Source organism: Cervus canadensis, chromosome 16 (genome assembly GCF_019320065.1).
Source record: "Cervus canadensis isolate Bull #8, Minnesota chromosome 16, ASM1932006v1, whole genome shotgun sequence".
NCBI classification, from domain to species: domain Eukaryota; kingdom Metazoa; phylum Chordata; class Mammalia; order Artiodactyla; family Cervidae; genus Cervus; species Cervus canadensis.
In genome coordinates this window covers 65,411,284-65,433,015 of record NC_057401.1, presented here as the reverse complement: position 1 = coordinate 65,433,015, position 21,732 = coordinate 65,411,284, and the positions used below count along the sequence as shown (strand labels likewise).

General features: G+C 42.9%; 1 protein-coding gene across 2 annotated transcripts in view; it reads left to right on the top strand.

Annotated features, from left to right (window-relative positions):
- The window catches only part of CTNND2 (catenin delta 2), a 1,083,336-nt gene that overhangs the window by 1,036,982 nt on the left and 24,622 nt on the right, over positions 1-21,732 (top strand). For both annotated transcript variants that reach the window (XM_043488912.1, XM_043488911.1), the window contains one exon: positions 3,580-3,664. In XM_043488912.1, coding sequence (XP_043344847.1) covers positions 3,580-3,664 — 85 coding nt within the window. The remainder of the gene's footprint in view (positions 1-3,579; positions 3,665-21,732) is intronic.

Sequence of the window (21,732 nt, the reverse complement as noted above, 5' to 3'; positions counted from 1 at the left end):
AATTAAGTATGCACAGGGGAACTCCAATAAGTCTCTCAGCTGATATTGCAGGCCAGAAGAGAGTGGCAAAAATAAGCAAAGGGAACCTAATTAAACTTAAAAGCTTTTGCACAGCGAAGGAATCCATCAACAAAGTGAAAAGACAGCCTACTGAATGGGAAAAAAATATTCACAAATGATATAAACAGCAAAAGGTTAATATCCAAGACGCATATATATATATGTATATATATATATATAAAATATTATATATATCATACAATTCAATAAACAACCCAATTAAAATTAGGCAGAAGACTGAAAAGGCATTTTTCTCCCCAAAGAAGACTTACAGATGGCCAACAGGCACATGAAAAGGTGCTCAACATCACTCACTAGTCCTCAGGGAAATGCAAATCAAAACCACAATGAGATATCACCTCACAGCTGTCAGAATGGCTATTAAAAAGGACAAAAGTAGTAAGTGTTGGCAAAGATGTGAAGAAAAGGGGACTCTTGTACACTGTTGGTGGGGATATAAATTGGTACAGCCACTATAGAAAACAGTATGGAGGGTCCTCAAAAAATTAAAAATTGAACCACCATATGATCCAGCAGTTCCAGTTCTGTATAGTTTTCTAAAGAAAAAAGAAAGACACTGATTGGAAAAAGTATATGAACTTCAGTGTTCATTGCAGCATTATTTATTACAATTTCCTTCTCCAGGGGATCTTCCCAACCCAGGGCTTGAACCCAGGTCTCCCACATTACAGGCAGACGCTTTACCATCTGAGCCACCAGGGAAGCATATTTATTGTAATATATATATACATATTGTATATATACATGTAGTAAATATATTATTTACTACAATATGTGTGTGTATATATATACATATACATATACACAAGAGAATATTACTTGTCCATAAAAAAGAACAAAATATTGTCATTTTCAACAGTATAGATGGACCTAGAGGCTATTATACTAAGTGAAATAAGTTAGAGAAATACAAATACCGTATGATTTCACTTGTATGTGAAATCTGAAAAACAAAACAGAAGAACAAATGTAACCAAATAGGAACAGACTCACAGATGCAGAGAACAAACAGGCAGCTGTCAGAGGAGGGAGGGATGGGGCGATGAGTGAAATGGGTGAGAGAGATTAGAAGATATGAAATTCCAGTGGCAAAATAAATGAACTGTAGGGAGGAAATACACAGCAGGGGGAATATAGTCAATAATATTGTAATATTTACAATAAATATTGTAATTTGTGTAGTGCCAGATGGTAAATAGAATTACCATAGTGGTTATTTTGCAATGCATACAGCTATCAGACCACCAGCAACTAACAGAGTATTGTAGGTCAATAATAATTCAATTTTTTAAAAAAAGAATAAAGTATACCTGTATCTATATCCATGAAAAGATCTACAATTCTCTATCAAAAGAATTCAATATATTTAGAGCATGATACTAGCGTAAATGTGAAATCATTTAGCCACTGTCCATTTTAGGTAAAGAAAATATGTATTTTGCTTAAATATTGCTCATCTCATAGAGAAAAAAATTTGAAATTTATAAGAGTACTATATGTTTTCTTTTAAAAGTACACAATATTATCTAAGACATTTTCAAACACAGCCAAAGTTGAATTCCACTTCAGCAATAATAATAGGAAGAGTGACTGTTCCGGTTTCCAGTAAGTAAATGGATGAAGAAACTTAAACGTAGTTGTTCTACATTGCACACCTGAAGACCCAGGAAAAAAGCAGACATTTAATTGATCACGTATTAAGGTCCCATCATTTCATTACAAAATACAGGTCCTTGCTTCCCAGGTGGCACTAGTGGTAAAGAACCCGCCTGCCAATGCAGGTAGACATAAGAGATGTGGGTTCCATCCCAGGGTCAGGAAGATCCCCTGGAAGAGGGCACGGCAACCCACTCCAGTATTCTTGCCTAGAGAAGGCAGGCAGGCTATAGTCCGTAGGGTTGCAAAGAGTTGGACACTACTGAGTTGACTTAGCATGCACACATCCATTTACTCTGGCTCTCAAGTCCAAGTTCAACTCGATCCCGTCTCACCATCTGCTCACCTTCCGTTTTAAAGACTATTTTATGTTAAAAGCAGTTTTGATCTCAATTCATATGTTCTCTTTGGGGAATCTTCAGGGGTCAGCTTCAGGGGTGGACTTCACATTGGCGTCCTCATGTGTGATTACAACCTGCCCAACTCCAGGGGTCCCCGCATAAACCAAGGGTCAGCCAGCTATGATCCAAATCCCACTGTCCACCCTTTCTTGTAAATAGCACTTGATTGGAACACAGCCACTTCCATTCGTTTGTGTATTCTTTATGACTCCTCTTGTCCTGCAGTGGCAACCGAGATCATATGGCCCACAAATCAAAGGATATTTGATAGCTGACCCTTTATAGCAAAAGTGTGCCAGCCCTTGAGATCAGGCACAATGCCATGTCAGCCACTCAGGTCATGAGGCTGGTTGTGGACGCAGCCCGTTGCAGCAAAGAACCCACAGGTAGTTAGCAGGGCCCTCGCCACTCATCAAAGTGACTTCCAAGAATCGGATCGAACTGAATCAACACAGATGTCTTGACCTAGAGTCTGATCTGAGATGCAGGTTGGCACCGAACCAATATTTAGTGATAGATTCATAAGAATTTCAAAGCCGTGACTCGAAAAAAAATGGTAAGAACTGCTAGTCCAAAGGTTTACGTGACCTTAGTTTCTCACTGTGGTCGGGAGGGCAGAACGGGAATTGTATGAAGGGCTTTGTTTATAGTCTTTTATCCGAGCTGGTTCCTCCACACAAACGCAGGAGAGCCCGTGTGCTGGCGTGTGCAGAGGTCATCTCCATGCCAACCGCCGGTGCTTGGCTTCCTCAGCAAACGGAAGCAGTTCCCTGAACCCCTCAGGCAGGAGAGCAAACGCTATACAAGCTCTTACGCTTCAGCTGAGAAAATGAGTATCTTTTTTTTTCTGCTTACTCCTTGCTTGCGCTCAGTCATGTCCAACTCTTTGTGACCCTTTCCACTGCCTGCCTGGCTCCTCTGTCCATGGGATTTCCCAGGCAAGAACACTGGAGTGGGTTATCATTTCCTCCCTCAGGGGATCTTCCTAACCCGAGGATCAAACCCAAGTCTCCTGTGTCTCCTGCATTGTATGCGGATTCTTTACCCACTGATCCATCTACACAGGTTAGACAACACAGCTATTAAGACCCCTTAATCTTGCCTTTCCTGGTCAAGATTCTTTCTGTTCCATTTCCTAGTCCAGCGCTGAACCTGCATTCTGACTTAATGCACTGCTCTTGGGTTGGCATTGTGAAAATTCTTTGCCAAATTTCAAGGCCTTCCTCCCCCCACCCTGACCCTACCCCTTGCCATGGGTGTCAGGGGGAGAATGAGGTTGGACACTGGTGACATGCATCCTTTGCACTGTCCAGACTGTAGAAAGAAGAGAGCCAGAAAAGCCACGAGGCTTTTATTCTCTTTATTCTTGCTGTCTCCTGCCAAGTCATTGAAGCCCAGCTGTCCCGCTCACCGCTTGTGTGTCCTGTCTTTTCTTTATCAGACACTCTCCAAAGGTGGTCAAGGCGGCATCTCAGGTCCTCAACAGCATGTGGCAGTACCGAGATCTGAGGAGTCTCTACAAAAAGGTAAGGTTTGCTTTACCTGCTTGGCTCATAAGCTGCACACAGACCCGGAGGCTAAAGACAATATTTGGTCATAACAAGATGTGTCATGGATATGAAGGAACCTTGTCTGAGAGTTTGAGCAATTGAAACACAAGTGCAACAAGAGAATCAGTGAAGAAGCAAAAAAAAAAAGAAAAAAGGTTGCTAAGTGTCCCTGAATATACGCTAAGATCCGTGAACTTTCTGGATTGGACAGACCTATAGCCATAGAGTCTTACCTTCAAGAAAATAAGCTTGTTTCTGAGCTCCTATATTGTATAAGAGACTAAAAAGCAATGAACTGAGGGATTTTGCACACACTCTCACACACAAAAGCATCAACAAGTGCCAATAAATAACTGAAGTCATTGTGGAGAGGAGACAGAAAGAAAAAAGGTAAAAGGCAGTTCAGGAGGCTGAGAAGTCTTGCAACCTAAGAAACTGAGTAGAGACCCACATTCCACATCCAAGACGCTGACCGGTTCACACGCAAGGTGAAGGGCTGATAATCCCAGTGATGGCCGTAGATCGTAGGAAGAGGCTGGGCGTTTGCTCAGGAGACTCCCCGGAGGCAGGCAGAAATTTATATCGTACATTTCAAAGGGGACTTCCTCCCCAAAATAGTTTAGAAACATAACCTTAAGCAAAAAGGTCACATCTAGAAATTTTGATTATATTCTTTCCCAAATGTTCGTCAACGAAGGGTGCACAACTTTGCTTTTTTGGTTAGGAGGAGAGTTCTTTAACAGTGTCCCCCAGAAGTTACTGTTTTGTTGTTACCAGACAGCATATGTGAGTTGTTTCAATGATCAGGGCTCTCAGGATAGATTTGAGTTAACAAATGGGGCAGAGAACATCATTGATAGATAGGCAGGGAGAACCACATAGACATTGGTCTTCATAGGGATTCAGAAAGTGTCAACACGGTTTCATCATCAACGTCCCAGAGCCCCTCCTTGCCTCCCCTGGCAGCCTGCATGGAGGAGGGGGAAGCCAAGAATCACTGCCTCGTTGGTCCCCAGCATCCCAGTCTTTGGATGGGAGGTGGGGCCACAGCAAGAGGCTCAAGAGGGTGAAAGGGAGTGAGATCCATCTTGCCAGAGGGAAAATCGGTCTTTTTCTAAGCCTGTGGGATAAAGTTAAATATTTAATGACTGACTTTACTAAGTTAGAGTCTATTTCTAGATTTCTCCAAGATCTTCCTATTTCCCATAAGCTCATTGCTTTGTACTTCAGTTTAAAGTTTAGCTCATCAACTAATAAAAATAAATGAAAAAAAAATAATAAAGTTTAGCTCATATATTTCAGAAATCTCTTTCAAGATTTTTCTGTTCCTTAAGAGGAATATGTTTAGGCTGAAATATTTCAGAAGTGTTCTTGATTAATGATATCCTTTCCTAAATATCTTGCTATTTGGCTAAAGTGTTTTGAGTTCTATTCTGTCTGTTTTGTTTGAAATGCACATCCCTTGGTTCCTTCCGGGACTCTTTCAGAAGTCAAATGAATTCCCTCCAGGGACAGGATCCTTTGGTTAAACAGACTGCCAGACACAGAGAACACACTATAAGTTAGAAAAAAACTGGTCGTTCTGAATCAGTGGCTCCAGAAGTTCAATGAAATATTACTGCCTCAAATAAACTCCACTTTCACTGAATTCCAGCCATTTCTTTGCTGAAATACACCTTCTTATACTTCTGTGCATTGAAGGGAAACGGCTTTCAGAGACTTCATAAGTTATTTGTTGGATCGTAGTATGAGTTTTCCATTTTAGTTTTTTCTGTGTTGGTAGTAGGGTTCAGAAAGTGTAATTGTCTTTCACTTGCCATGAGGGAAAAAAAAAAATAAGAGTATGTTGTCAGAAATTTAATGGAGCTAAAACTCAAGAGCTAAAGAGGGTTTAAAATGTGTCTTAATTGTGAGGAGACTCAAGAAAGACAGGCTGGAGAAGCTGAAGGTGATGTTTTCAATTGACCCATGATTTTAAAATATTGAGAAAATGCTGTTGTTCTTAACGATTTCCAAATTGTGCAGCTGCGAAATGAAATGAGGACTGTGTGCTCAGTACAAGTGCTACAATGGCAAAGCTCAAAATTCACACAAGCTTTTCTTTTTGAAAGGTCCTATGGTGAGAAAATCCAAATTCATTTGTCCTTATGAATTGTTTTTAATCAGTGAGGCAATAGATTTCTATTTTGTTCTTCACTGACAGTTGAGAGATCATTTTCTAAAGGTCTGATTCATATCTATAATTATTCGTGCTTCTAATCTGTTTATTAAATACCTATTATAGGCTTAGGAAAAGAAGAATTCCAAAGAAAACGTGACATGTAGAGCAGCTATTGTGGATGAAAGTGATTGGCAACTGCATTAGGTTCAGAGTTATATATTATGGATTTACTGGATAAATTAAGAGCAAGAAAATTACAGAGCAAAATCTTGAAGAATCTATAGAGTTTGCATGAATTAGGAGATAAGAGGAAAAGAACGTTATGGGCAAGAGGAAAAAACGTGAGTAGATAGATGTAAATTGAAATAACAATGGCATATCTATGGAACAGAATTAAAGGTCCACCTGTCATTGGCTTATTTCCTCCTTAGGACCCAAGCACAGAGGTCGGAACCACATTTCATTAGCTCAACTACTTTATTTCACTTAGAGATCCATTTAATAAATCAGAATATTCTTTTGGCTGGGTGTGTTGACCACATTATGTTGGAACCCAGACACATTGTGAGCCAAAACGGATTTGCATCATCCAGACCTTCAACTTCAGTGAGGCCTGGACTTCTGACTTTTCTCTCCTAAGGGAAAAGAAACAGAAGAAAAAAAAGATTAAAAAAAAAAAAAAAAGAAACAGAAGAATGTTATCACACAAAGGCTAAATAATGCATCACCTTAAAAAAAAAAAATCCTTAAGATTGGATAACCACAAAGAGAAGTTTCGAGTATCTTTATCATCTGTATTTGTGCAGATGATGTTTCCTGAAAGGAAAGAAGGTGAGCCCTGGAGCAGACTTGATAGAGGGCTGAACGAAAAGCAGGCAATCAAAAGTTCTTGACTTTTTGAACACTGGTACTTAAAAAATTGAGGTCAGTGACTGACAGCGTGATTATGTTTGGCAATGGTAGGGTTTGTTGGGACAACTGGTTTTCAGAGAAAGGAGATAAATTTGGGGGGGGGGATGGGGACATAGAATTATAAAATTGCAGAAAGCATTTCTTATAAACCCTTATATAATACCTTAATCTTATGCACATCTCAAAAAAGAAAAAGAAAAACATAGTTGTATTGTTTGGGATACAAGCTAAGTTACTTTTAACAGGAAGACTCAAAACTTCAGAAACACAAGCTAAACAAGTATCCCTTTCTGTCATGGGCCTGTACCTGGTTAGGCAGATGGCCCAGAGTCAGCAGTGACCCTGGGACCTGTCTTGTGATCCTGCCGTGTACTAGGGTATCATCGTTGCGTGTGTGTACCAAGCTCCCTCACTGAGCTCTTCCCCTCTCACTGCAGCCCGTAGGAAAAGTGAGGGCAAGTGATGTTCTCTGAAGCATGTGATGCAAAAGGGACCAACCTTCTGCTTCCGTGCCATGATCAAGAACTCAATCATGTGGCCACAGCCATGTTACCCGGCTATAAGGGAGGGCAGGAAAAGTGAGCCACCAAGAGCCCTGCTAAAGCTTGGTGGCAGGAGGAGGGAGTTATTTTACTAAAAGAAAGAAGGTGTCATATCAGCTCCAGGAGTCATTTGCTTTTGTTCAAATGTCAGGCTGGCCAAAAAGTTCATTCTGATTTTTCAGTAACGTTGTGTAGAAAACCCAAACAAACTTCCTGGCTAACCAAGTATCTTAACTCTCCACTGCAAATCACTCCCTAAGGGGGCATATTATTCCATTTTTGGGTGGCTATGATTTTTCAGAACTCTTTCATGAAGGAAAAATCTCCATATGTGTGTTATCTGTCCTCCAACGCTGTACTGAAAAGTCTACTTTCTCTTCTCTAGGATAGCCTTCCTGTTTTTGAAGCCAGCCATCATGTCTCCACAAGGTCATCCCTTTTCAGTTGTAGGGATAGCAACATTTATTATTATCATTACAGCTGTCGACAGGAAAAAAAAAAAAAAAGCGAAATCTAAAAATTGAAAGTTACATTTTCATCACTGTGCAAAACTTAGAACTTAAGGCCAGGACACAGCATCGGGGCAGCCCCCGTTGTCAAGTAGAGAGAGAGACAGTTTTTTCCGGTGTTCAGCTTATAATACTTAGGCTCGTTATTTTGCTCCAAGAATTGCAAAGAGATCCAGAAAGAACAGCATCTACTCAGACACTCTATGAGCAAAGTCCTTTGTTCATAAATGCAGGGATCAGATCAAAGACAGATCAGATATCAGAATCAAACTCTGCTGATGGTCACCCAGGTTGGAAACCAGACTCATTCTCCCCCACAAATAGTCATGGCCCCATGTTTCTGTAGTTGTGCTCCTGTGGGGTCCCTCACTTTCCTACCCCTCCCCAGCACCCCTTGACCCTCCCATGCCTCCCCTCCCCGCTCCCCCGCAAACCCTCCCACCCTTACCCCTTGGGATCTTGCACGGTGAGCTTCTGTCTCAAAGAATGCCAAACCACCTGTGCTTGAAAACTTGAAGCCAAACAAGGTAGTGTTTCTGTGGATAGAGATACTGTATTCACTGTTGCCGTCTGGATGAGAGAAACGAAGCATAAAGCTAATCTTTAAATGTCCTTCCTTTTATTGTCGGGAAGACAGACTCTCAGGCCTCAGGTACCATTCAGCCAGTGAATAATGAGCTTTGATGGGAGTGAAGTCATGCCCTTCACGGCCTGAGTCACTCAGGACTCTCTTTTCCTACTGCTGTGGGATTCATTTCATTGGTTCTGCCACTGTTGCACTCACAAAACGAGAAATCAATAAGTAATTATGGATAGGGAAGGGATGCCTGCAGATTTCCTCAAATGACCAAACCACAGTGGGTGGGCAGGTAGACACAGCGCTCGCGGTGTCTTTTGCTGCTTCCAGGAAACTGGCCTCTGTACCTCGAAGAGTCAGTGGTCCTGATCGCTGTGAACTGAAGTCACGGTTCACAGTTCACATCCCTCATCACCCTCACTTGCTGGACATCTAAAAATCAATACTGGATTGCAGTAAGAGCAAGAAAGATATTTTGAAATATTGTCCAGGAAAACACACAAGATGATCAAAATTCAAGATTTTGATCTCAAAGCTTTGCAGCAAGAGGAGCAAGAAATACTTTTATACTTGCTGTAGCATGTTGCCATTCTGAGAATGAATAGATGTTTTTCCTTGGCGAGTATTTAAGATGGTGATGGAAGAGCAGTACATCCTCTATAGAAATAAATCACTGGATGTAGAGCTGTCATTCTATCAAGGAAATTGCCCACCAGGAATTTATTCATCTTTCTACTGTACTGAAAAATTCTTCACCAAGAAGTGACTGGAAGCACATGAAAACTTTTGATCAGAATCTTCTTTCTTGCATTTTTTAACTACTTAATTTTTTAAATTAATTTTTTATTGAAGGCTAATTGCTTTACAGAATTTTGTTGCTTTCTCTCAAACCTCAACATGAATCAGCCACAGGTATACACGTATCACCTCCCTTTTGAAACCCCCTCCCGTCTCCCTCCCCATCCCACCCCTCTAGGTTGATATCAAGCCCCTGTTTGAGTTTCCTGAGCCAGACAGCAAATTCCCGTTGACTGTCTATTTTACATATGGTAATGTAATTTTCCATAATTGGAGGAAAATTGCTTTACAATGTTGTGTTGGTTTCTGCCCTACGACAACGTGAATCAGCCATAATTATGGTCAGACTCTTAAATAATCTGAATGCTGTGTCCTCCAGATTTACAAGTGTAGCTCGAATTCCTTTCTAAATCACTGCACATCAAGCTCGGGTAGGAAACACAGAGGCTGAGGTTAAACTCAGTGGTGATGCTGTCTCCTCCATAAATCTGGGCGTTTGCATGTTGATTTTTGTATCGACAAGTAAGGCCCTCCTCATGAGGTCCGCTGACCTCTCAGAGACCATTCTCAGACACTCATCATATGATATCTGTCCAAAAACAAAGGCACAAATGGGAACAGAAGCAAAAATCAATTGTGCAGAAGTGGAAATCGATGCACATGGCAGCTGCTAAACAAGAAGTGACTAAGTTAGAGCTGCTGTGGGGCTGGACCTCCCAGCTGGGGAAATTCTACCCGAGCAGCGTCTAAGTTCAGTGTTTCCTTTCTGCCTCTGCTCTCCCAGGCGGCTTTACCGTAGCATTTTAAATCAGAACTTCCAAAAGTACCCCAGAGACAAAAGCAGGGAAAAAGGATTGAATTGGGAGCTAGAAAACTCACTAAACTTTTCTTTTTTTGGCACTGTAGTTGATTTTCAGTGTTGTGTTAGTTTCAGGGGCACAGCAGTGATTCAGTTACACGTACATATACTGTTGTTTGGTCTCCCAAGTCGTGTCCAACTCTTTTGCGACCCCCATGGACTGTAGCACCACCAAGACAGGCTCCTCTGTCCATGGGATTCTCCAGGCAAGAATACTGGAGTGGGTTGCCATGCCCTCCTCCAGGGGATCTTCCCAACACAAAGACTGAACCCACAGCTCCTGCAGCTCTTTCATTGCAGGTAGATTCTTTACCACTCAGATGGTAAAGGATGCGCCTGCAATGTGGGAGACCTGGGTTTGATCCCTGGGTCAGGAAGATCCCCTAGAGAAAGGAATGGCAACCCACTCCAGTATTTTGAGGGCTTCCCTGGTGGCTCAGGTTGTTTAAAAAAAAAAAAAAAAATCTTCCTGCAATGCAGAATTCCATGGACAGAGGAGCCTGGTGAGCTACAATCTGTGGGACTGCAGATAGTTGGACACGACTGAATGACTTTCACTTTCATATTCTCATTTAGATTCTTTTCCATTATAGGTTATTATAAGACACTGAACACCGTTCCCTGTGTTATACAATAGGACCTTACTTTGTTATTTGTCTATTTTTCTATTTAACAGTGTGGATCCATTAATTTCAGACTTCTAATTTATTCCCCCCTCTCCTTTGGTGGCCACAAATTTGTTTTCTACGTCTGTGAGTCTATTTCTGCTTTGTAAATAAGTTCATTTGTGTCATTTTTTAAGATTCCATCTGTAAGTGATGCCATATTTGTCTTCCTCTGTCTACCTGACTTCACTTAGTATGAGATTCTCTGGGTCCATCCATATTGCTGCAAATGGCATTGTTTCCTTCTTTTTAGGGATGGTCTATATTCCCTGTGGGTTTCTCAGGTGGCTCAGCAGTAAAGAATCCACCTACCAGCGCAGGAGTTGCCGCTTTGATCTCTGAGTCAGGACGATCCCCTGGAGAAGTAAATGGCAACCCACTCCAGTATTTTTGCCTGGGAAATCCCATGGACAGAGGAGCCTGGCAGGCTACAGTCCCTGGGGTCACAAAGAGTCAGAAAAGACTTAATGACTAAACAACAACAAATATTCTTTGTGTATATGCACCACATCTTTTTTTATGCATGCATCAGTTGATGGACACTTAGGTTTCTTCCATTTCTTGGCTACTGTGAATAGTGACACTGTGAACTATAGGGTACATGTCCCTTTTTGAATTAGGAAAAAAGCTAAGTTTAATGTAAATCTACCACCATTCTTGTTACTTTGGGCAATACACTCAAGGTCACCCTTCCTTATCCCCGTAGATGGGATGAGCTATGTCTAACAGTGCTTTCATTTGCTTGGGGAGAAAGGACGTGATCAGTTTCTTGTCTCTTCCTCCCTCACCTGCTCCCCCTCTCATAAGCTGTTCCTTCCTGTGTCCCAGGGCCCCACACCCCCACCCTCCTCCCAGGCTCTGCCAGGAAAGGGGGATCAGCAGAGAGGAGAGAAACCCTGGCCCACACAGTTGTACCCTGGCCTTGGTACACCCAGCCTACAACAGATGCCCGGGTGCTGGCTCCTTCTCTCATGAGGACAGTGGTGTGGTTTGCTCATGCGTGCATGCTTAGTCGCTTTAGTCATGTCCGACTTTTGCAACCCTATGGACCGTAGCCCGCCAGGCTGCTCTGTCCATGGGATTCTCCAGGCAGGCATACTGGAGTGTGTTGCTATGCCCTCCTCCAGGGGATCTTCCTGACCCAGGGATCGAATCTGCATCTCTCATGTCTCATGCATCGCAGGCGGACTCGCCTGCATTGCAGGGTTGGTATTTAAATACCAAACTCCAACTGAGGACCGCTGGCCTGGACCTGACCTCTTTGAGCTAACTGCTCCAGGCTCTCCATGCACCTAAGGCTTCCACTACCCTGCACTGAGACCAGAGTGGATACATATTTTCCACCCTGTAGCTTAGTTAGTGTGGGAATTCGTGTTTACGAAGAATATACTTTATGAATATAAAATTTCCTACAGGCCTCGAAGGGGGTTCATGCAGTGGACCATCCTGAAACCTAAGCTTCTTGAGCTCCATGGTTGGTCCACCTCTGGCACTGAGTCTGTGCTTCACCCTGATCATGGTAATTCCTACAACCCCCAAACTCCAGAGAGCCCGTGGCCAGGCAAAATAAGGAGCTCACTTCCCAGGCTTCAGGAGATAGGGGATGGGAAATGCCCAGCCCATCAACTGCCTTCAAGGAAGCCCTTGCCACCAATGTTCTCCACTCACTAGTGAATTCTTAGCCTAATCTTATGTAATCTGGAGGTGGGGCATGTGTTAATACTGCAGAACTTTATTTTATCCTCCACATTCACAAGGATGAATGGATGATCTAATTCTTTACTTTGAGAATATATGGGGAACAATGGGGCATCTATTGTTCCCTGCTTTGGGACCTTAGCCAAAACACAGGCAATGAAAGAAAATTATGTTAACATCCTGTCACAGTACCTTGTTGCAGCTATTTAATCATCTAAAGTTGTCCTCAGGTCTAATCGGTTGTGTCTCGCACCCCAAATAACCATGGCTTACAGCAGTTAGAAATTAATCTCCTCTGTGAGTTTCCTATTGCTGCATTAACAGATTACAACAGACTCAGTGGCTTAAACACAAATTCATGATCTGAACAGTTCTTGAGGGCAGAAGTGCAAAGTAGGTTTCACTGGGCTGAAATCAAAGTGTTGGATCTGCAGTGAGTAAAAGTGGAGCTCTGGGGAACTCCTGCAGCTGGGGTTGGGGACAAAAAGAAGAGGAGCCAAGAAGGGGGATTTGACCCCTTTCTTCTGTCATCCCTGCCTGGTTAGCACAGTGCCCTATGCCTGCCTCGCCTGCTTCTCCCTGGCATCTCCTTAAGTCTGGAGCTGAGATTTTCAGCATTGTTACGTTGTTGTCAGTCAGTCTTAAGTCATCTCTGACTCTTTGAAACCCCATGGATTGCAGCACGCCAGGCTTCCCTGTCCTTCACCATCTCCCGGAGCTTGCTCAAACTCATATCCATTGAATTAGTGATGCCACCCAACCATCTTATCCTCTGTCGTCTCCTTCTCCTCCTGCCCTCAATCTTTCCCAGCATCAGGGTCTTTTCTAATGAGTCAGGTCTTCACATCAGCTGGCCAAAGTATTGGAGCTTCAGCTTCAGCATCAGTCCTTCCAATGAATATTCAGGGTTGATTTCCTTCAGGACTGACTGGTTGGATCTCCTTGGGGTCCAAGGGTCAGCGTGGCAGCCATTAGTGAGGGGTTGGCTATTGAACGTTTGAAATATGATTAGTCCTCTTTGAGATAGGCTCTGGGCTCAGTGGTAAAGAATTGCCTGCCAATGCAGGAGACTCGAGTTCAATCCCTGGGTCAAGAAGATCCCCTGGAGAAGGCCATGGCAATCCACTCCAGTAATCTTGCCTGGGAAGTCCCAGGGACATAGGAGCCTGACAGGCCACAGTCCATGGAGTCACAAGAGAGTCAGACTTGACTTAGCAACTAAACAAGCCAACAACAGCAATAAACATAAAACACAAACCAGACCGCAAAGACTTAGCTTACTTTTTTTTTTTTTTAACTATCTAGTGAATACTTGTCATGTTGATTGTGTTAAAAGATATTTTAGATATATGGGATTAAATAAATATAATATTAGAGTTAAAAAAAAAAACTGTTGGTTCTGGATGCACCCCCTCCTGAAGCCACCTAGAGAATCCATTTCCTTGCTTTTTCCAGCTTATAGAGGCTGCTGCTCCCTTTGGCCATTTGCCCCCTTCCTCCATCGTCTAAGCAGGCAGCTTGGCTTCTTTGATTTTCTGTCTCTGCTTCTGTGGTCACATCACCTTCTCTCAATGCCCCCACCCTGTATCTCTCTTTGAAGACCCTTGTGGCTGCATTGGGCCCACTTGGATAATTCAGTGTAATCTCCCTCCTTCAAGAGCTTTAACTTCACCACACCTGCAGAGTCCCTTTGCTACATAAGAAGCCTATCACAGGTTCTAGGTAAGTAGGATGTGTGTGTATCTTTGGTGAGGGAAGCATATTATTTAGCCAATCACACCCTGTCACGCTAGAGTCTAATTGTCCAGATCTGGTATCACACCTCTCAGACCAGGGTTTTGGCTCCTTCAAACTCTGTGATCACCATCTCTGGAGGGTTGCCCTCACCTGCGTTCTCCTCCTTGACCTCAACCTGTCCACATTCCAGTGTAAGAGGGTGGGGAAAGGCATTCTTTTTTTTTTTTAAAGTGGGGGTGGGGGATGCCTTTGTAAATACTTTCAGAGCTTAGTCACGTGGCCAAATCTCCCAGCAAGGGAGACTGAGAAATGGGTCCAAGTGAAAAACAGTTTCTATTACAAAGCAGAAAAATGAGAGAAAAGTCTACCAAGATGTTTATGCCCAAGAATGTTATGCACATGCTGATGGCAATAGTTCTCTTGATCACTGTACCCAGTTCTTAATAAAAACCTCATTTTGAGAGCTCCCACCATGCTTCTGTTTGGTACCAGTTAACTCCCAGTAGTTAACTGTGACATACTTCCTTTGACCAAATTATATCAGTTTCTTCCTAGCTTGTCAAATCTTAGTGATATCGGTTCTTTAGAATTAGTTCAATGGTGATAAATTGAATTCCTAAGATGGATTTACTCAATATTTGCTTTTAAAAGGTGATGTGTGCATGTCAAGTCACTTTATCATGTCTGATTCTTTGCAGCCTTATGAACTGTAACCCAACAGGCTCTTCTGTCAGTGGGATTCTCCAAGCAGGCATACTGGGGTGGGTTGCCATGCCCTCTGCCAGGAGATCTTCCTGAACCAGGGATTAAACATAAGTCCCTTGTGTCTCCTGCATTGTTGGCGGGTTCTTTACCACTAGCGCCACCTGGGGAGCCCTTAAAATATGGTACACACTGTGAAAGACTCTTATCCTTCATATACTGTACCTTTAAGTAGCCAAATCCATTTAAGTGAATTTCATTAGAAGCACCGGAGCTGAAACAAACTAATGAAAGTAACCGGTGTGTCAGGTGGTATTTATTTTTGCATTAAGCTGCAAATACTCCCTTTTGGTCCTTGAAGATTTAGTCTAAATATTTAATTCTAATAGCTTTTGGAATTGTTGATGGAATTAGTCTTAATGACTCTTTTAACAAACAGTTTACCTTAAAAATAGATGGAAGCTTGTTTTATTATAGTGAAGAGGAACTGTGAGTTTATCCTCAGGGAAAATCTGGCTTGGCCTTCAATCACATAGACTCTGAATAGTCTGTTTCCATTTTTTTTTTTCTCTATAGTATCTTTTATTGAAATAAGGAGAATGTTTGTGTAGCTACCACTAATTTGGAATCTTTTCTTTCTCTGCTTCATGTGATTACATCAACAGGTTTATTCCACTTAAAAAATGACTTGGAAAACTGGCACAATTTAGAGCAATCAAATTTTTCTTAAGTGAGCAATGTCTCAGCTGGTTACCTTTTTCAATGCATGGCAACAATTCAAATTTTAACTTTCATTTAAAAAATAGGTTCCTGATGAAGTGATTGAAATACAAGCTGTAAATGTCCTGGGTTGAATGAGTGGATGAACTTGGGATGCTTAAAAGCTCCAAGGATTTACACCACCCTTTCTTTATATCTCAAGTCACTCATAGCAAATTAGAATTGACAAGTTTTATGCACCAAGAGCCTTCAAGGACAGCTAACACAAAAAAACCATGTATTTGTTACTTAAGAACTAAAGAGTCTCTCTATGCCTACTGAGAAATCCTTGTTTAGATTCCAGCTAAATCTTACTAGATTAAAGAAGTTCCAAAACTGTTTTCAAAGAGAGGAAGAACATATACTGGCTGACCGTGTCCTCATATCTATTTTGGGTGCCAGTGAATATCCTCAGTGGAAAGAACAACTATTCTCCATTTTCAAGGTTAATTATTTATTGAAGCTTTTGTCCAAGTCAGAGATGTCATTTATCACAAGGAAAGATTTGTTGCTTCTAAATTCTAAGTATAGAAGACAGAACTTCCAAATCTCGCTTTGAAGACAGAACTGCAAGTGGGACGCTCCCCATGTAACTTACCGTCACAGCTGTAGATATTCACTAACTTTGTCACTTTCCACCCCATCGTTGTCTAGTCCCTAAAGGGCACCTCTTCCAGAGGTCAGGGATCACAGAAAAAGTAACGTGAAATCCCACGCCCTCTTTGTTTTCTATTTGGAGGATAATTGCTTTACAATGTTGTGTCAGTTCCCGCTGTGCTACACTGCGAATCAGCTGTAAGTATACAGATATATCACACATACATATATCCAAAATCACTGCGGATGGGGCCTGCAGACGTGAAATTAAAAGACACTTGCTCCTGGGAAGAAAAATTATAACCAACCTAGACAGCCTATTAAAAAGCAGAGACATTACTTTGCCAACAAAGGTCCATCTAGTCAGAGCTATGGTTTTCCCAGTAGTCATTATGCATGTGAGAGTTGGACTATAAAGAAAGTTGAGTGCCGAAGAAGTGATGCTTTTGAACTGTGGTGTTGGAGAAGACTCTTGAGAGTCCCTTGGACTGCAAGGAGATCCAACCAGTTCATCCTAAATATCAGTCCTGGGTGTTCATTGGAACGACTGATGCTGAAGCTGCAACTCCAATACTTTGGCCACCTGATGTGAAGAGCTGACTCATTGGAAAAGACCCTGATGCTGGAAAAGATTGAAGGTGGGAGGAGAAGGGGACGACAGAGGATGAGATGGTTGGATGGCATCACCGACTCGATGGACATGAGTTTGAGCCAGCTCCGGGAGTTGGTGATGGACAGGGAGGCCTGGCGTGCTGCAGTCCACGGGGTCGCAAAGAGTCGCAAACGACTGAGCGACTGAACTGCCTGCCTGCCTGATGCACATCTCCCCTCCCTCCTAAGCCTCCCTCCCACCCCCGCCTCCACCCCCCAGGTCACCGCGGAGCCCCGGGCTGAGCTCCTTGCGCTGTGCAGCAGCTCCCCGCTAGCTCTCCGTTTGACCCGTGGTAGATATGTGTCAGTGCTACTCTCCCTGTCCCACCCTCTCCTTCCCACACAGTGTCCACAGGTCCATTTTCTACCTCTGCGTCTCTCTTCCTGCCCTGCAAATAGGTTCATCTGCACCATTTTTCTAGACTCCATATACATACGTTAATATACTATGTTTTCTCTCTTTCTGACTTAATTCACGCTGTATGACACAGTCTGCGTTCATCCACATCACTGCGTTGTGCTTAGTCGCTCAGTTGAGTCCGACTCTTTGCGACCCCTTGGACTTTAACCCACCAGGCTCCTCTCTGTCCAGGGGGATTCTCCAGGCCAGAATACTAGAGTGGGTTGCCATGCCCTCCTACAAGGGATCTTCCCAACTCAGGGATCAAACTCGGGTCTCCTGCATTGCAGGCGGATTCATTACCCTCTGAGCCCCCAGGGAAGCCCTCTGTATGACAGAGTCTAGGTTCACCCACGTCACTACAAATGACCCAATTTCATTTCTTTTTATTGGCATATAGTTGATTGAAAATGTTGTTAGTTTCTGCTCTCCGGCAAAGTGAATCAGTTATACATGTACATATCCCCCCGCCCCCACCCATGCCCTGCTCATCTCACCTCCTGAAGGGTGTTGATGAAGACTCGGTACTTAACCCCTTTTCTCTAGACTCCCTCATCACCAGATTCTCCAAACAATCCTTGAGATACTGCCCTTCCTCTCCATTTTTGCTGTAAGCTCTTCGTTACACAGATTGAACAAGTCCTCTCCCTAATCCCCGATCCCTGCTGGTCCGGCTGGCACTGCGCTTCTCCATCCCTTCTCTGTTCCAGCGCTGGGGGCAGGGCTCACCGCCCTGCTTAGCTGGCAGAGACAGGATGCTCTCTAGCGGTCTGGTCCAGGGAAGGAAGAGATGTGGGAACACTCTTGCTTGACACGTTTCATTCCATCACATCCACACGCTCTGCACGCCTCCTGTCGGCATGCACAGCACCCAGCTTCTGCTCCAGAGCAGCGACTCTGGTCATCGGTGTTCCCTGCCCAGGAGCATTCCCGCAAGGTGGGCCCTTCATTCCAGTGGGCGCACGGCACACCTCGCAGCAGGCGAGGGCTCCCGTATCCAACCTGAAGGAAGTTGGGGTGTATCCAGTGAGAAATGGGATGCTCTCTCCCTTCTCCTCCTTTTTCCCCGGCTCTGCTAAGGTTTTGTCTTTGCTGTGGACAGGGCCTCGTGGTTTCTGGCTGCAGGATGCAATAAGCAGGAGAGGTTGGGGGAGGGGCAGTGTGTGCAAGAGGTATGTGCTCTGAGCTGTGAGTGGAATCAGCACCAATTCAGGGCCCAGGTGTGGCAGATACAATGATGCTCTAGAATTAACTACACAATTGGTTAAAGAGGAGACGGTTTTACATCCTCATGTTGAAACACAGAGAACAGAGAGACATTACCATCAAAAGTGGAGTGGGCAAGCCATAGGCTACTGTATTCTTTCTTTTTTTTCTCTTTCTTTTTCTAGGTACCATTTTACCTAAACTAGCACTGCCTTCAGCCCAGCAGTATGTCAGAAAGGACAGTTATACCAATAGCAGCAGATGAAGTTGCTCTCAGCTAAAATATTAAAAAAAAAAGAAAACCATCAGGCTCTGATAACCTTCATATGTTATAGAACTGTAAGAGTGTAAGAACTGTAGAGTTAGCAATAAAGACTATGACATTGATTATCATTGCATTTATAATAACTAATGCGGTCATCTTAATTCATTGTCTTCAACTAGCAGAATCTATTAGATACCTCTGTGTTACAGATACCATGCTAGAGATCAGGAAATAGCAAGGAAATAAACAAGGCCCAGCCCTGCCTCACAGCTGGGCAGACGGACAAGCTCGCATTAGATAGAAATGAAAGGTCGTACCATTTTGTTCACAATGGGCAGGGAAAGGGCTTCCCTAGTGGCTCGGTGGTGAAGAATCCGCCTGCCAGTGCAGAGCACACGAGTTTGATCCCTGGGTTGGGAAGATCCCCTGGAGAAGGAAATGGCAACCCACTCCAGTATTCTTGTCTGGGAATATCTCATGGACAGAAAAGCCTGGCGTGCTATAGTCCATGAGGTCACAAAGAGTAGGACACGACTGAGCAACTAACCCACATCAACAACAGCAACAAGGCAAGTAAAAGCGCTCCAGCACTGCTGAAATCTCCCCTGAACCTCAGAGGCATAATTCATTTAGCAGTTGTGATTTATGGAACATGTATTGCCCCACCTCCTATATACCTGGCTGGAAACTGAGTGGGATGAGTAAGATCTGACAGGTAGAGAAAGAGCAGGTGTTGTGTGGGGTCTCAGAGCTGCCTGATCAAAGGTGCAGGCTGTGACCTTTGTGGCCTGAGTTGGACTTATTTTTGTTCCTGTGGAAGTCAACCTTGGGAATGCCTTATCTGACACAGTCAAATGGAGTTGGAGGCCTAAGGGCCTCCTAGGATTTTGCCCTTTAAAATATATTCTATATCCCTATTAATCACTGCCAGGTATGCATACAAACTCCAAGCCAGTGGTTCCCGGCCACGCTATTCATTTTGAAAATACCAATGCCCAGATCCTCTACAGAACAATTTAAACAGGATCTCAGAGGCTGAGGACTAGGCAGAACTATATTTAAAACTTCAACATTTAAATAAATAAAATATTTATTAAAAATAAATATATATTTTAAATATATATTTAAAACTTTATATGTATTTTATATATAAAATATATAGTTTAAATTTAAACTATATTTAAAGCTGATTGAATCATTCTGCCCTTAATTTCTGGAAAAGAAACCAAGACACAGCTGACCGTCATCGTGAGCCCCCTGGGTCCTGGGAGAGGTGGGCTGACTTGGACGCTTGTCTAATTATACCTCTATCAAGAGAGAGACCCACGGTGAAGGCAGTTCTGAGCCGTGACAAACAGCTCCATTCACTCTTTCCACACAAACCTCACATATTCATGCGCTGATCTAAATTGAATATCCTGCACAATTTGCAGGATAAAAGGCTACAGGGTGAGTGTGTATTGCACTCACCTCGTGTAGACAGGTCTGAAAGCCACTAAGATCTTTCATCCGAACTCTGATGGTGGAAGTTTCTCAAGTAGCATAGTCTTGGTGGAGATGTTTGTGGGATGGTGAAAGCATGTAAGATGGAGATGGTTATAAATTCAGGGACCTCAAAATACAGAAGGGGAAGATCGGTAGGAAATAATGCAGTGACCACCATTTAGACAAACCATGAGGATCTAATGGTCATGAGACTGTGAAGAAAGTTCCCTTGATTCTCACACTTTCTGGACCATTGAAAGTAATGATGTGGGTGAGAGTAGCTTTGGGGAATAAAACAATTTCATAAAGAAACACACCGGGAACTTTCACACAGAGGCTGAAAGTGGTGGAAGGACATTAAAAGGGTAAGATAAAGAAAATCAGATTATTTCTGGTGGCAATTTAAAGTTCAATGACTTTGAACCCATCTTCTCTTTTGGATTTCTATCTCTATATACTTGGAACAATTTAACAACCTCCGGTTTTAAGTTTAATGCATTAAAAATAAAAACCAATTTGAGGTGCGGCTCTCATATCACATTTTTGACACCTTGGCTGGGTCTTGAGCTAAAGGGCATGGCTTGGCGGTCATTCTACTGGAGGTGAAAGACAGATGTGAAAAGAGTTCTTTATCATCAATATTAAGGATTAACAGCCCAACCCTAGTTACTACAGTGGTTCTTCCTTCTGTTTCCTTCCCTGAACTTTCTTATCTAAGCCAAAGGGATGGTATGAAGGGGAAGTGTGGTGAAGTACCCAACAGAATTTGGGGCACAGCCTCTGGTCTACAGAGAGTTAAAACATTGAAAAGAAAACATAGTCATCAAAGAGGCAAATAATGATTCAAAGGCTATGTGCCTAAGTTGTGTGTGTTTCTGTAAACCCCTTTCAAGTCTTTCTGAATGACAGTGGGAAGTCAATGAATCATAAACTGATTGCAGGCTGGCTAGACAACAAGGATATCCAGGGCTAGTTGGATACAAGAAAATATTAGCTCAGAATAACTTTCTCAAAGAAAATGTGTCTTCATGTTCCTTATTCTTTAGAAAACAAAATATATATATATACATATATATTTTTTTTTGGTTGAATGACTAAAAATTTCATGCAGTAAAAGATGTGTAGGATCATGAGATCTACCCTCCAGGAAATTACTCAGCATCACTAAGACCAATGTTGATTCATCTGTGCCCTGGTGTCTAGCATCTGAGGTTACACTTTTCCATGGTGTGTGGAAGGATGTGCCATCGGAATTAAAGCTGAGGTCCCCTCTGGGCCTTGGTGACTGTAGAGATATTGGAGGTCTTTGTTTTTGTCATCACATGTTTCACTGTGCATCAGTGGATGAGGGGAAGGTGGTGATGGAGCGGTAACCAGGTCACCTTCCTAGCATCCCAGGGGCTCACAAGCTTGGCTCAGGACACTGCTCTAATCCAGAATGTGCACTGGGTTTCCACTTGGTATTATTCCCCAGGCTCCTGCCCCCCCACCTTCATTCAAAGTTTCTGTGCTCACGCGTAT